At 35.3% G+C, this 15,048-nt stretch overlaps 1 protein-coding gene across 3 annotated transcripts; it reads left to right on the top strand.

Annotated features, from left to right (window-relative positions):
- The first annotated feature begins 3,819 nt into the window (after nucleotides 1-3,819).
- Nucleotides 3,820-14,214, top strand: LOC149177601 (uncharacterized). 3 transcript variants are annotated; one of them, XR_016258786.1, is made up of 5 exons: nucleotides 3,820-4,134; nucleotides 13,087-13,200; nucleotides 13,403-13,489; nucleotides 13,583-13,675; nucleotides 13,848-14,214. XR_016258786.1 is itself a non-coding variant. In XM_089423435.1 (5 exons), the coding sequence occupies exons 2-5, from the start codon at nucleotides 13,164-13,166 to the stop codon at nucleotides 14,137-14,139; spliced, it is 510 nt and encodes a 169-aa protein (XP_089279561.1). In that variant the 5' UTR covers nucleotides 3,820-4,134; nucleotides 13,087-13,163; the 3' UTR covers nucleotides 14,140-14,214. The 3 variants fall into 3 exon arrangements, 2 of the variants coding, with proteins under 2 accessions (XP_089279561.1, XP_089279562.1); XM_089423435.1 differs by having other exon boundaries at nucleotides 13,087-13,211; nucleotides 13,858-14,214; XM_089423436.1 differs by having other exon boundaries at nucleotides 13,087-13,211.
- Nucleotides 14,215-15,048: the final 834 nt, after the last annotated feature.

Raw genomic sequence — 15,048 nt, 5'->3', positions numbered from 1 at the left:
CATTTTCATCTAGGTCATCATCAAAAACAATAATGGCATGAATGATGATGATGCATGATTACAACAATGTCGATAGAAATTACATTAATGATGATGATGGGGATGATAAAAATGACAATGACGATGATAATGGTGGTGATGATGATCATCATCGATCATCTGTCAAAAATAGAGTTGTTATTTCTCTTACGTATATCAATGTGTCCTAAACAACCCTTTTCTAGCACTGATCACATTTTTTGGGTTGATGATATTTCTTACAACATCTACAATTATGAACAATTGCAAACAATGTCCATAATGATGATGATGATGGCATGAATGGTGATTATGATGATAATGTAATGATGGCAATAACAATGACAAGGATGATGGTGATGATGATGACAATGATTATGATAATGAGAATGACCTTACAATCTTATGGATTCGTGAACAATTACTAGTTTCAATACCATCTTCTGGATACGTATTACTATCATACTTTTTAAATTTTCTGTCTCTCTTGAGGTATCTTACTATAATGGTGTTGTCAACACTAGAAAGATATCATGTTGTAATGGTGGTTCTAATGTTAGCACTAGCAAAGTTTAGTAGGGAGGATGCTACTACAAGAGGAATTCCTTCTAAGTGACTATGGCATTCAAAATGAGGCTTTATGGGCTGCTTGTTAACACATGTTCTCATGCTCATATAAAATTAATGTGAAAAGTTGCTTTAATTGGTTCCCATGCATAATTGATATTGATAATGGGGTGGTATAAAATTGTAATGGGCATATCCGTTAGTTAGTTATGATGGGTCAACAACATTGAAACCATCCAAGTGACATTTCACCTTGGAACAATCGTCGCTCGTGTGAAAACACGAAGTTTATGTAAATGAAAGTTGTGATTGTAGTGGAATTAAAACCATCGAGAAATATCAAAGAAGACGCTGCCTACCAGTTTTGAAAGACAACCAAGGCATTGAACAACTATTTGCGTTAGGATGTAGTGAGGGAATCGAAGGAAATTTGGCAGCCCTAAGTTGCCATTACTATTGCCAATCACACATTCAATAGTAACCATAAAAGGTAGCCACATATAAACAGAACCTCGAAGTGTTGACAATCAGAATCTATTGTAATAGCTTTGACGTATATATAGTTTTGTGTTTAGATGAGAATGAAGTGGGCTTCATCCAGGGTTCGGCTCAATCCTCATCCATTCCATGCAGTGGTGTTTAATTCGCCAAGCAAGAGAATATTACGTGAGTGTTCAGAGTTAAATCAACAGAAATCAAGGACGTGTGATTGTCAAATTATTGCTCCTCCCTTATGATTGAGCGCTTGATGCGATGGTCATTATCCTTGGGTGATACTTTTATTCCCCATTTTCTATTGAAAAAGTAGCGTTTTTCTGTTCGATTATGATAGGATTGGATGAACGCCGGTTTGGGTGGATGTAGACCCATGTTTTTTTGTGGTGATCTTCAAATGTCTTGAGGATAAGAAAAAAATCCTTGACCAAGGTCCATGGTTTTGGGGATGAGTTGGTCTTCTAGTGAAGCCATGGTTTCCCAACTTCAATCCTCTCACTATGTTGCCGATGACTACTCTAGTATGGGTAAGATTCCCAGTTTTCCCATTCACTTTACCCATCTAGATCTCTTAGAAAAAGTGGGAAATTTTATTGGAAGATTCGTCAAAGTAGACAGGGAAAGACTTTTGAAAGGAATTTTCACCTATGTTTGCATATGTGTTTAGGTAGATCCCAATGAAGTTTTGCGAGATAAAATTGAGCTCAAGTGGATGGGAATTGTGTATTCCCAACCCCTGGACTATGAAAATACAACTTATAGATACACGTATAGATACACCAATAAATTTCAACCACAAACCTGTAAATTTCATTTTCCTTCACACCATGCATCTAATTTGTATTCTGTATGAGAATTAACAAAGGAATGATGCTCTTTTTCCTATATTTTGACTCCCGGAGAATACTATAATAAACGTGGATAGACATAGGGTCCTGTATGGTCCATTTACATCCCATGGATGGGAAATCAGAAGTAAATAAAATAACATCCATTACATAGGCACTCATGTAAAATGGGGGAACAATGTTTTCTAGAATAAAAAAACTACAGTTCTTCCTATAATCTAGGATTTGGATACTTAAATTATTAGATAGAACAGTCCCCCAGTCCATAACATAGCTGCATCAATCAAGGGTACCCACTGGTCTGAAAACTTTTGGGTATTGACATAACCAAATAATCTACATATCATAGTGGCAACATAACAATATGGACCGACAAGAGAAGCTATATAATGCATACCCTTATTTTCTCGCTTGTGCTTGCTGGCATCTCTTCTCCATCCTTTGATGACTTCAGATTGATCCTGATTTTCCTTCATGAATTTCTCAATGAAGTCATTATCATATTTCTTCTGAGCTGCCGACAACTGGTACATTCGAGTCGAATCTTTGTTGGTGAAAGAGCCGATGATTGTGTTCCTCTTGGTCATAAAGTTTTTGTCAGCGATGTTTAGATGGTCAACAACACATGTGATCATATCCATGTAAGGAAGGATGTTCAGCTGAGCAACAATTCTATGGAGGAATGAATTGGCCAGATCACTATATGTAGTATCAGAAACCGGGTATGAATCTTCGGCTATGACTACTCTTTCTGTGACTCTCGGCTCTTCATCTTCGAAAAGTTGATATGTGGCCTCCCAGGTAGATGTTCCGGTGTTTGAGGTGCATGTGGTATCGGTAAATAATGCAAGCAATTCTGCAAACTCAGGGGGAAGAGCAACTGATTGTTGTTGAACAACAGGTTTCTTCATGGGTTTGGTCGACCAAGACATTTTTGTTGAATTATGCTTGTTGGGACTGACTTGTCAAGAGAAACACAAGGGTGAGAGTAACTAACATTCAGAGCGAATAACTTAGCAAATAACCGATTACATAATAATCCAAGACTTTTATGAGCGAAATCTCAAGAAACCGTTAGTAATAATGAATGCGTTTATTCTATCGAAAACCATTAATTCTCCACATTTGGCCATTAATATCGCATCCGCCATATCTCAACTTTTGAAGCCTTGTCACTTTGAAACCTGCGATTGCAATACGTGTTGCAGACTCGACTGCTCCATCATAGCACACCTTAATATAATATCACAGTTGCCATGTCACGCCTTTCATATCACAAGTTTTAAAGACGTGTGTCTGGTCATGGACATTAAAAGTTGCAATGGTTATGGTGTAAATAATTAAATTGAATGGATATGGTGTAAATAAAGTCGCAAGTTAGAGGCTTCGGAAGTTTGGTCATGGACAATAAAACAAAAATGCCACTCGCGAGATCCCAATATGCAACGTGGCAGTTTTATGGGGTCGACCTCTTTATTACTATTTACATATATATGCCGGCTTTTATTATATTTATGCTTTAAACCTTTAAAATTTATTTGGAAAAGGTTTTAATCGCGATTTTTCTTAAAAGACTTTTTAGGATGTTCTAATATAATCCTTTCGCATTGAGGCTTTAAAATTAAACCTAAAATTTATCACTCTTTTTAATTAATTTTTTTGATCTTAAAACTAATATTTCCTCTCAATTTTTTTTTTTTTTTTTTTTTTATAATTATATCCTAAATTTTAAAATAATAACCCTTCTCTATTAATTCTTTTATTAATTATATAATAAAATTATTAATTCATACAACACATATTTAACATTTTACTAAAATATTACTTTTACTTACTTCCATATCCCACTACTTCTATGACGTTGCACAAACCTACTTCCATATCCCACTACTTCTATGACGTTGCACCGGTTTGTGCAAATGCTAGTTCTATATACGATGTAGGGTTTCAGGGTCGGCGACAATGCTCTTTAACTTTTTAAAACATTTATATCTTAAAATGGGTTGTTATATCGGATGTAGGGTTTCAGGTCCGCAGATATATCCTTCTCCGAGGGGTTTCAGGAGGGCCTCTTACGCCGCGCCCCCTTTGCATTGTGCTATTTTTCTTTCCAGGCGGCGGATTGACTTGATCGGTGCACGGACAAAGGTGCATTTTTGGATAACCGATGCGGCTGGTTCAGATCCTCATATGCAATCGGATAGAGGTGAGTCTAAGCCTTGATTTCTTTTGTCCCTCTCAACCCATATTCTCTTATCACGATGTCTTTTTTGTTTTGTATTTCCTCTTCACATTTTCCAGAAGAGGTGCTGCTTATATTTGCTTTCACAGACTCACAGCAGGCATATTTTTTCAATCTGTGTTTTTTTTGGCGCATTTATTGGCTTACATATCGATTGATATTGATATATTTTCCCTCAATTTTTCTAATCTTTTATTTCATCCGAGTATAAAGAGATACATTCTGTAAATGCTTTAAGCTTCGAGAAATATCAGAACGAAAATATACATTCTTTGCTAAGCCTGAAGAAGGCATTGATATTGATTGAAGGGTCCTGTAACTTCTCTAAAATTCAGAATTCTTCTTTTGAGGCACTTGGATCATCTTCAGAATACTGACTGTCATAAGAATCCCCATTCGAGGATGCAGAAATATGTTCGTGTAAGATATGACAATCCTTGATTTCACTTCATAACCTTGAACCCTCAGCCAACTGTAGTCCTTCCTTCCTCAAGGTGTCTGCTTCACCATTTAATTCTTTGTAGACATGTTCAAAGCACTCTGAAATAAAAACGGACAGAACGTTTGATTTCATCTTCTACTACTGCCATTCATCCAATTAATTACTAACAACTGATGAATTTAGTAACACTTGTTTAACAGATTCTTCTCCTACAGGAAAGTAGCACAGTCTGAATTTAAAGGCTAATCGAAACTGTAATCTGAATGTCGTTTGAGCCTATAAACGGACACAGTTAGAAAACATGCACAGAACATGTAGATCACTGTCGAGAACCCCTGTTAATGCTATTCCATTATCATTGAATAAAAAGCTGCATCATTAACATATCTCAGTGCAAAATGCACTGCCCCCTTCCAAGTATTAGAACTTGTGTTTTGTGGCAACCTGATGAACTTGCCTAGGCTGCACCATGTACTGAAAGTGTTGACTGCAAAACAAATGTTAGGCCTTGTGTTAACTAAGTACATGAGGAAACCTATCAATTCTCTGTATACAGATGTTCATCAAATCTGAATTAGAATCACCAAAGTACAATGGATTTACTACCACAGGGGAGTAGCCATGGGTTTGTAGTACATCATTTGAAATCTCATCAGAATTTCAATTGCATACACTGGAGTAGCCATGGGTTTGCAGTCCATCATTTGAAATCTTCTAAGAATTTCAATTACATACTTTTTCTGTCCAAGGAACACTTCACCTGCACTTTGCTACACCCCTAGAGCCAGCAAGTAGTGCTTCAAGTCATGACAAATTCTCTTGCCAATTTTGCCCTGCACCAGTTTGTGGATTCCTTTTAACTTCCTGTGAGTGTATGATTGTCTACATATGGGACTAAAACAAGCAGATTAGAATGATCTACCAAATTGTAAAAATTAGAATTTGCATCTGTCTCAGTGAAACCCAAATCTGAAAGTTACTCATCGATCTTGGAGTGCCATGCAAATGGTGCCTGTTTCAACTCATAAAGGGCCTACTTCAACTTGTAAACATGGGTCTCAAGCCTATTCACCTAAAAGCCTCTTGGTTGGTTTATTCATATAACTCCTTAATCAACCTATTAAGAAATGTTGTCTTTACATAAATTTGATATAAAATCCAATGGAAGATTGTTGTGAAAGACATAGTAAATCTGATAGAGGTATATTTAGTAACAAGAGCAAAAGTATCCTCATAGTCAACTCCTTTTTAATGGGAGAACCGTCCAGCCACAAACCGAGCTTTGCAGTTTTATATGCTGCTATCTGGTGCATGCTTAACCATGCATGATTGTTGTAAGAAAAACTAGAGTCAAATACTGACTTCTCCACTAGTCTAGGCACTATCTCCTACCCATCATTCTTTAGGAGGAGATGTATTCCTCCATCATGGCATTTTGCAGTACTTGCTTCCTTACTGCCCTTACTAGAAGGTTTTGTTTCAATAATGAAAGATATCAGTGCAACATAACTAGGGAACTTTTTAGGAGGGTGGATTATTTGAAGGGAAGTAGTTGGAGCACCAACTTACTCTGTTGCCTCTTTTAATGTCTAGATTAGCCATCTAGGCTTTCTAGCTGAACTTGAAGGTAAAGAGGCACCCCTTGCACTTCCAAAAGCTTGCTGATCTAAGTATGCGTTTCATGATCTTTTTGATTTCTGCAGATCTGTTTTTGGGATACCAAGCTCTTCTGCCTCCATGGTCACTATTGGAGGTTCTTGAGACTTAGAGGACCATGCATTTTCTTCAAACTTGGTATCTCTACTCACAACTGCTTTATGTTGAGATGGAATGTATATTCTATAAGCTTTTGAGGTTTCACTCTAACCTACAAAAATGCCCTTCAAACTAGAAGGTTCCAACTTGGTCCTTTTCCCATCTGGAATATGAATGTAGATAGGACAACTGAAAAACTCAAAGATGTGTTACTTGAGGCTTCTGAATTCCTCCAGTCTTATCCTTCAAAATTCTGTGAGGATACCTATTCAAAATATAGACAATGATGAGACATGTTTATACACAGAGACACATGAGCAGAACTAGATCATGAATCAAGGCCCCAAACTACTGAGGGTTGTAGGGAACTATCAACATTTTCTTGATTCTTGATTTCAGGCAAAAGGTATCAAACTCCTTTGGTTTTTGTGAATTAAGTCTAGGACTTCCTAGAAGAATCATCAATAAAATATTCATAGTAAATGTTACTTGATAAGGAAGTTGAAGAGATGGGCCCACATACATTTGAGTTGATTAGGTCAGAAACCCCTCTTGACCTATGTTTACTGCCAGGAAAACATCCTTTACATGCTGGCCAAGTGCACAACCTTTGCACACACCTTTCTTCTCAGCCTTGAAGATTGGCAATGCCCACACCATGTTTTTCAAGATTGGCAACATTCACTAGTGCAAGTGACCTAGTCTCTTTTGTCAAAGCTCACACATGTTGTCACTATCATACCCTAAAGTTCTTATAGGATTCCCTTGCAATTTAGGATGAGGACTTGTTGATCTTCAAAGTTAGCCATATATGTAGGATCTATCATCACTGAAATTGGAAAGAGATTTTTAGTTAAGCTAGGTACATACAAAACATCATTAACTTAGTAAGCTTAAGGATATCACTTGATGGATCCCACTCTTGCAACTGGATATGTGGCATCATCACCAAGTTCTACTAAAGGTACTCTTGTTAGAGGTTGTATGTTTTCAGGCTCCACTATCCACATACCAGTCCACATCAGACATGATGTCAGATGACAGGCATGAGACCATTGAGAAGTGTATCTCGAGATTGGATGAAAGCTCATCCACTTGAGCTGATGCTTTTGTACTCTTTACAAGTTGCTTTCCCTTCCCCTTCTTTTGATGACATTGGAAGCGAAGTGCCCAAACATTTGACACTTGAAGCACTTGATGTGGCTCAAGTCCTTCCTTCCCTGGTTACAAGAACCTGGCTTCTCTTTCTTCCCTTTTTAATACTTCTTAGTTCCTCTTTTCTTGTTGCCCTTCTTTGTCTTACTAATGGGGACAACATTCTGCTCCTTCTAGTTGAAGTCATTCCATAGCCTCTTCAAAATGGGAAGTTTTAACTTTTTTTTGGCCTAGATGTCATACCCAAAAAGTTTCCAAAAAGAACAGGACCTATTTAATGCAATGAGTACTAGCTTTTCACCCTTCACCTCCTCTCAATTGCTGCAAGCTGATCATGGAGATCAATAATCTTCATTAAGTAGGAAACTACAATATCCTTTTACTCATTTGCAGGGATTAAGCTTATTTCTTAGCAATGTCTTCTGTTTGTTGTTCTCACTCTGATAGAGTGACTAGAGCATCAAACATGTACTTTATTGTGGTGTTTTTGGTGATGTGAGGGATCTAATGATCCTTCATAGATTCAAGTATGACTCACTTGACCTTGGCCATCTTCTTTTTATGATTTACTAATTACACAGGTTTGGGAGGCTCTACAACCAGTTTCTCAATGAAGTTAGACAAATCCTACTCCAACAATATCTTTGTGCCTAGAGGCGCTCACCAGCCTGGTATGGAAGAGATGTTGTAATGTCGTGTCTTGATATGTAAACATTTTGACTCAGTCAAATTGCATAAAATGGAAATGAAATAAAATTAAAAAAAAATAAAATAAAAAATAAAATTAATAATTAAAATAAACTTGAGGTAAAATAGTCAATTTATTGTTGGTGGTTTTGACAACCCATGGTTTTGCTAATGGTATTCTTATGTAAGAATAATTTCTCACTCTAGATCCATCTTAACTCCAGATCTATCGAGTGTCGAGAGGGATCAAATCTATTGAGGTGCAAACCTCTTTTAGAGTGAAAAGAAATTTGATCCCGCCAAATGCTTGGAAGATCTGTAGTTAAGATGGATGCAGGATGGTTACCTGAGACTTCCCTGGGATGAAGTTAAGAGGGACCTTCCAATCTGTCCATGTATTTGAGATTGACTGTAGCCATACTACTGCATTGGAATATCGCCTAAACGAAAGTTAAGACAGATCAGCAGCCTAACAAAGAACCCGACAACTTGAAACTTCACTGTGCTTTTCTCAAGCATGGATCACAACATCCGATCCCTGGAGCCTCCTGACAGCTCCCTTTCATAGGTAGCAGTCCTACTATCTATTCAAGGATTTTTAGAATGTTTCAACAAACCTTTCTCTGATACCATTATGAATTTTTGTCTAACTCATTGTAAACAGATTCTTCTTCTAGTGGAAACTAACACTGTCTAAATTTAAAGGCTAATCAAAACTGCAATCTGAATCTCACTAAAATCTACAAACACAGTTGGAATACATACATTGGAACACACAGATCAATGTCAAAAACACCTGTTACTGCTATTCCAATACTGCTGAATAAAAATCTGCTAGAAAGGATTTTGTGTAAGAACTGAAACTAACCCTATTACAGATCCATACTCTCACTCTTTCTTATAAGTGACACCTAGGGTTTATAAAAATAGATATATTACTTAGATCTCTGGATCTGTGCTCTATCTAACTGATAAAAAATGAATTCAGAAAGACTAAAAAATAAAACAGAACTGACTCATCTAACTTTAGCAATTTATCTTTAACCTGAAGTATAATGATAAAATTATCTTATTCTTTTTATGGCTGGTCCATACATGCATGTGTGTGCCCTTATTGCTGGAATAGTAAAATTTGTGATGTGCTCCTACTGTCTATTTATTGCTGCATTCTCACCAACAGATCATTATGCTGTTTGGAATTTAATGCTGCATGTATTTGTGTAATGCTGCTGTAATATAAGGTGCCCAGATCTGCCATGTGTGCTCCAACCTAGTAGAAGATGATCTGGGGTACACTATCTAACAACAATGAGCCAACAAACACTGGTATTTTTTTAAATGCCACTGTGGGCTGCTAGCTTTTAGAGTATTGTTAGGGAAATAAGCTCGGTGTAGTTATTTGATCCTCACCTAAATCTGTTTTAAATCTGATACAGTGAGAGTTATTGAGATAGAGAACACGTATGGCTTCCCTTTTTTGGGGGGTACCTTGACTAGCTCCATCAAAGTAATCCCCATGTTCCAGATTTGTCCATAGGAGCACGAATCAACTTTTTCTGTGTTGGGGTTGATGAAAAAGCTTTGAAGTTTGAGAAGATTGACTGACCTTGGAAGGCACATTGAAAGAGTTATATACCTGTCTTCAAAGATTTCAACATTTCTATCTTTCTAGATTCCCCATGATACTATTAGAGGAAGGCCTTTGAGGACTGAGTTTTGCCACCACTTTTTAGAGCACTCTTTAGCATAACCTCCTTGTCCAAATTCCTTTATCCTTGTCAAACCATCTAGATTTCCTTTATTAAGGACAGAATATCAGTAAGTGGTCTATGTTCTTTTCAACTCTTTTACACATGATACATTTGCTTGGACTTGATCCATTTCTTCTCTTAAGAACTTCCTATGTGGGTGCTCTATTTAAGATTGCCAACTGCATGTAAATAATGAACTTTTGAAAGGTTCTTATCCAGATGCGCTTCCACCATGAGAGTGTGCATTCTGGTCTGTCCAGGGTACACGATTCTTATCCTAACTTTGGAGTGTAAATCCCCAAGGTTGGATTTTAGACCAGACATGTTCATCATCAGAGTCTTTTATATAGGCATGGCACACTTTTGATTTGTTTATAAATCCTTTTGATTGAATATTTTCTTGGCCTTTGAGTCGTCTCTCTGTTCAGCGCTATTCCAATCCTGCTGGCAAATGGAGGAGTTTCCTGGTCCAGCTGCGTGGTCTAGATTGAAGAGAGTTTATCACTGCTTCTGACAGCTTGTACTCAGCTCCACTGCTTATCCATGGGTCTATACTGATCTTCGCCTTAGCCTCATTGCAAACCTTCCATGCCAGCAATCTGCCTATTAAAGGGAATGTTATAGTCAGTACTTTCAATAATATGGATGCATTGTTGATTTACTTGTTTGGGTTTCCAATCCAGTCTTCTGCTGAATTGGGCTCAATATATCTCTGAATGTGAATCTGATTCCAGAGGTCCTCTTTTGATATTAGTCTCCACATACACTTGGCTTTTAGGGCTTTCCCGAAGGAATGATATTCGATATGTAATGCATGTGGGCTTTTTTGTATACCTTTGTTTTCTTAGCAAAGTATAGTCTTATATTATAAAAAACAGATCAAGTACTGTAATTGCTTTCTCTTTGCATCCATGCTAGAAGAGCCAACATATCAGATTGGGCATCATATTTGGAATGTCTCATGTCATTCTAAGGACAAAATCCACAACAGTGATAAGATTCAATGTTTGCTTTTATTTTTATTGTGCTCTTTCCAGCTTTGTGGCTGGAATGTGTTGTAGGTCCAATTGAATCTGTATTGAGTTCAACCTGATTGTACAATGTATTTTTCTAACTTTCTACAAACGTGTTGTTTATATCTAGTATAAGCAGATGATGGGGGATAGACTCATGGAGTACTAGGCTTGTGCAGTTACATCCTGTAATTAATCTATTAAGATTGGTTCTGGTCTCCTTAAGTCCATATCCAGATGGGTCATGAGGGGAATGCAGAAGTTGATTTTGTATTCTTATCGGCACTGGGTCATAGATCCCACGATCCTTCATTTAATGTCTAGTTTTTGTCAATAATTAGGTTCTGTTCTTTAGATACTCCAATCTTTAGTTTTAACTTTTAATGTTTAGTGTTCTTTTATGGTGATTATTTTTTAGTATTTAGATCCTGTAATGATCCTTCTACTATGATTGGTTCTTTTTAAATTCTTTTCTAAATCCTTGATGTCAAAGGAACACAATTTCGTTATCGAGCCAGGCAAGTCTTTGTTCATTGGAATTAAAAACATTTTACGGAAATGAGAGTGCTACCAGGAAAAAATTTAGATAATACAGTTCTGTAGTTTGATGCTACAACAAATTTTGTTTGTGCTGTCACTGCCTTGTTTGGTTATTGGTATCAATTCTACTTTGGTACTGCATTTAGATACTTCAAGCTACATCATTTCCACATAAGATTGATAGGAATTCGACTATGTAGTGATTATAAAAAACACTGCTGTTTATCTATCCTATTTTAGTACTACCACACGACTTGCAATTGTGCTAAACATAATAATTAACTAATTTTTTTTCTAGTAACTGTTGTAATATAGAAATTAAAAAAAATTATAAAACAACCATAAAAAAAAATTAAAATTAAAAAGAACAACACATAACAAATATCAAAACCTAAACTAATTTGCAATCTCTAACTCACTCATTCGAGTTACCAAGCTTATGTCTACTCAGCTTGCTGCGCAGCACTATTTGACTTACCAGTTAACTGTTGCACCTCCTCCTCCATGGCACTCCTAAAATGCTCATTGGCCATTTTTAATCGTCAGTTTTAACTTTCGAGTCTTGACTTTAGATATGGATGACCTTAGACTGATTCTTTGACTTTCACTCTTTACTTTTTTTGAGTTTGAGTTATATCAATTTACTATTCCAATCTTCAGGCTTAAGTATCTACTATAGTCTATTTTGGTTAGTACTAATTAGATTCTAGAATCACGAATTTAAATTTTAAATCAATTTAGAATCTAGAATCTAGAATGATGAATGATGAATTTAATTTTTAAATCAATTTAGATTCTAGAATGTTGAATAATGAATGATGAATATGGATCAATCTAGTTCATTATTGAATCTCATGGTGTATGAATGAATGATGTATGTATTAGTATGAATGATGAGTATGGATCAGTGTATTTCATTATTTAATTCAATCATGTACGGATCAATGTATTTATGCTTTCATTATTGAATATATATCTATATATATATATATATATATATATATATATATATATATATATATATATATATATATATATATATAGATATATTAAAAAAATTATATACCCCCATATCCCCCTGCCCCCTAATTTTACCTAAAATTTGAGGGTACTCTCACACGCCCCCCCTGTGCATCACCCCAGACATGCATCTCCCTATCTCGGAGTCTTGGTGGAACATTAGTTTTAACTTGCCAACATAGAAGGGTTGAAAATATAGTATGACTTCATATTGAAATATGACCATGCCCTTCAAATTTGATGCCAGGTTGAAGAAGTATTTTAGGAAAAGTATTTTGAAGTGTGTTCTAGTGTTTGCCTTCTAGAAAATGTTAATCTTTTTTCAAGCTTTCTTTTCAGTTCTTATAACTGATTTGTTTGTTTTACTTTAGTGGTTTATTTATAATAGTTAAAAAGGCTTACGAGATTTAATGGAAACCTTTTATACCCACACCAGATATGCCAAAAAGACCTTAGACGTGTGAATGCCAATTTTGATGCACTGTTCATATTGTGCAGTTGTGATGTTTTTTGTTAACGATTGTGCTGAATAGCTTTGTGTCGAATGATGCAGGTACCTTCAAGACAATTTATACCACATACGGGAATCATATGAGATGGATCTAGATTTGAAGATAGAATTCTTCAAACATGTTAACTAATGCATTCAACTGTCCAATGTTCTTAGGTAGCGGTCTTGTAAGATTTCTTCTGACAATATCTGGTAACAAGAGTATTATTGTAATCATTAAAATGTTATAAATAAGATATATGAAATAAAAATTCAGGTATTGAATTTTTCATTAAACATTATTTAGAATGTATTAATACTTATAAGTATCTTAGACATGTATTTGTGTGAAAATAAATTGAATTGGTTTATGTTTAAGGACAAGGCATCCAAGGTGAGGTTAACCAAGACAAAAGTCACTCATCGTAGTGGCCAAAAAGGTTTAAAAGCACTGATAACAACCTTTGTAAGTATATTAAACATGTGATATTTTTTTAATAAATTTTGTACTAGAAGAAAGTCATTGTTATCTAATTTCTCCCTATTTACTGATTGATAGGAACTAAAATATGGAAGACCTCCAAATCATTTGGAAAAGGAGGTGCTACAACAAAAGAGATGGGTTGAATTTGTTGTTTGGATGGACTCTATGGTATGTAATCTTAGTTGGATTTCTAATATACTTTTAAACCATATTTTCATTTTATTTTTTAGTACTATTAGATATTATATCTTACCTCATTTTATGGTTAACATTGTATAACAAAAACATGCGTTGTGTTATGTAATTAATACTAACATGTAATATTGATTTTTTTTGTCAGAGTGCTATAGGTAATGATTGCCAAGACGATGATCCAAATTATGTTTAACATATATCAGGAGATGATGATGATGAGGATGAGGATGATGGTGGTGAAGGAGGAGATGATGATGATAGTTGCGGTGTTGGTGATGATGTGGATCAGAGTAATGAGGATGGTCAAGATGATCATGAGGATGATCTTGGTGGTGGTAGCTAGGCATGCACATGCATTGTTTTTTATGAAGAAATTATCGTGTAGAATGACATTGTTATGTTTAGATGGGTGTTGTGAATTTACCCTATATCAATGAGACATTTTGATTTTGTAATCATACAATGAGTTTGATTTATGTATGTTGTTAATTTATCGTAGAATAACGATATTCATGAAATATTTTGATTTGTTAATCATATTTGAATTTTACTTGTTTTGATTAAAAATAATACTGATTTTATTAGTATTATGTTGCTATTTTATACATGTTTTGAAAATTGTTAATGACACATTGTTATTTTTTTGGATGGATGTTGTCAATTTCTCTTAAATTTCTTTACAAATGATTTTGAATTGTGATATCTGCTTTAATGATATTTAGAAACTATCATATATTTCACTATGAATCTATAAAGGGGGTCATATATGTAAAGAAAAATATACTCTATATAAGAATTCAAATGCGGATGTAACCATGGATGCAAAATTGAAAGTAAAATTGGATGTTAAACTAGGAATTAATACAAAATGCAAACAATTGACATACAAAGTGTTTTAAATTAGAAGTGAAAAATCGTGCAATAGTTGACACAAAGAAGGGAACAAAACATGGCATACAAAAGGATATCAAATTGGGCAAAAACAAGGACACATAAATGGGCACCAAATTAGATGCAAAAAAGGACAACAACTAGATGTAAAATAAGATGCAAAGTTGAGCGTTAAAAAGAAGCAAAAAACGTTACAAATTAATATGCCAAATGATGATGCAAATAATGGTGTAAATTTGGGATGCAAACTTGGGTGCAAAAAAGGAAAAAAAAAGATGTAAGAAAATACATAAAACAAGATGCAAAATGGGGCTGAAAAAAGGTGAAACCAAGGATGCCATATTGGATGTAAAAAATGATTCCTAATCACATGAAAATTTAGGCTCGAACTCAGACACAAAATTATATGCAAATGTGGACACAAAATGAGGCAAAAAATGATGCAAATTTGGATG

Source organism: Pinus tabuliformis, chromosome 4_1 (genome assembly GCF_031772625.1).
Source record: "Pinus tabuliformis cultivar Carrire ecotype Pingquan chromosome 4_1, CPIR1, whole genome shotgun sequence".
Lineage (NCBI taxonomy): Eukaryota > Viridiplantae > Streptophyta > Pinopsida > Pinales > Pinaceae > Pinus > Pinus tabuliformis.
This window is presented reverse-complemented; position numbering and strand designations above follow the sequence as displayed.